Genomic DNA, 789 nt, shown 5'->3' with positions numbered 1-789 from the left:
CTTTTTGAAAGATTTTTTTAAACTTTATTTTTCGGGCGCGGCAACACTGGCTCCATGTTTGCTTGGGCTTCATCTCCAGCCAACCATCTCGCGTTTTTAAACAGTAATACGGTTACCATGGAATTCAGAAGTTGCTTTCGGTGCTCAAAACAATCTCCGGCTTCTGAAAACCATTCCGAAAATTCTTCATTTGTTTTTTTAATAAGCGCGTTAACAATTTGTTCATGAATTCCAACTGAATGAGCATATTTCTGAAATAAATGCTTATACCATGCCATCTGCATGCGCAATATTTCAAATACCCACTCAGTTGGATTAATTAGTCTCACATCAGGACATTCTTTATAATTCTTAGCTCGGATCAAGGCTTCGGAATAGTCTTTCAGTTCGCCTGGAGTTTTCACCATCGCGTCAATACAAGTTTTACATTGCGACTTTGACAATAATTTTTGGTAAATGGTATAACCTGCGTAGTACCTTTGCACCTGGATTTCTGCTGATGCCCCTTCCGCGAGAGCAAAGTGCTCTTCAGGAATGTCAATATCCCAAGAAAATTGCTCTTCTGGAATATCGACATCCATCGCAAGTTGCTCTGAAGGTCCTAAATTGTCTTTCAAGGAATCTTCATCAGCAATATTCCAATCCAGGTTCAAATCTTCATCATCTTCGCAGTTTGTACCTTTTTTATCAAATTTCCGTCTCAAAATTTTCATAGAAATTAAGCGAGCAACAATGTACTGAATTTCATGGCCCGATGGATGCGTATTAATGCCCTGAGTTGCGCGGATT

At 39.3% G+C, this 789-nt stretch overlaps 1 protein-coding gene across 1 annotated transcript in view; it reads right to left on the bottom strand.

The window, feature by feature from the left end:
- Positions 1-51: 51 nt before the first annotated feature.
- The window catches only part of LOC108382671 (uncharacterized), a gene marked incomplete at its 3' end in the record, with an annotated part of 1,323 nt that continues 585 nt past the window's right edge, over positions 52-789 (bottom strand). The window contains exon 2 of the mRNA XM_017639043.1: positions 52-717. Coding sequence (XP_017494532.1) covers positions 52-713 — 662 coding nt within the window. The remainder of the gene's footprint in view (positions 718-789) is intronic.

Source organism: Rhagoletis zephyria, unplaced genomic scaffold (genome assembly GCF_001687245.7).
Source record: "Rhagoletis zephyria isolate East Lansing unplaced genomic scaffold, Rhagoletis_zephyria_1.1 Rzeph_scaffold_28114, whole genome shotgun sequence".
Taxonomy (NCBI): domain Eukaryota; kingdom Metazoa; phylum Arthropoda; class Insecta; order Diptera; family Tephritidae; genus Rhagoletis; species Rhagoletis zephyria.
This window is presented reverse-complemented; position numbering and strand designations above follow the sequence as displayed.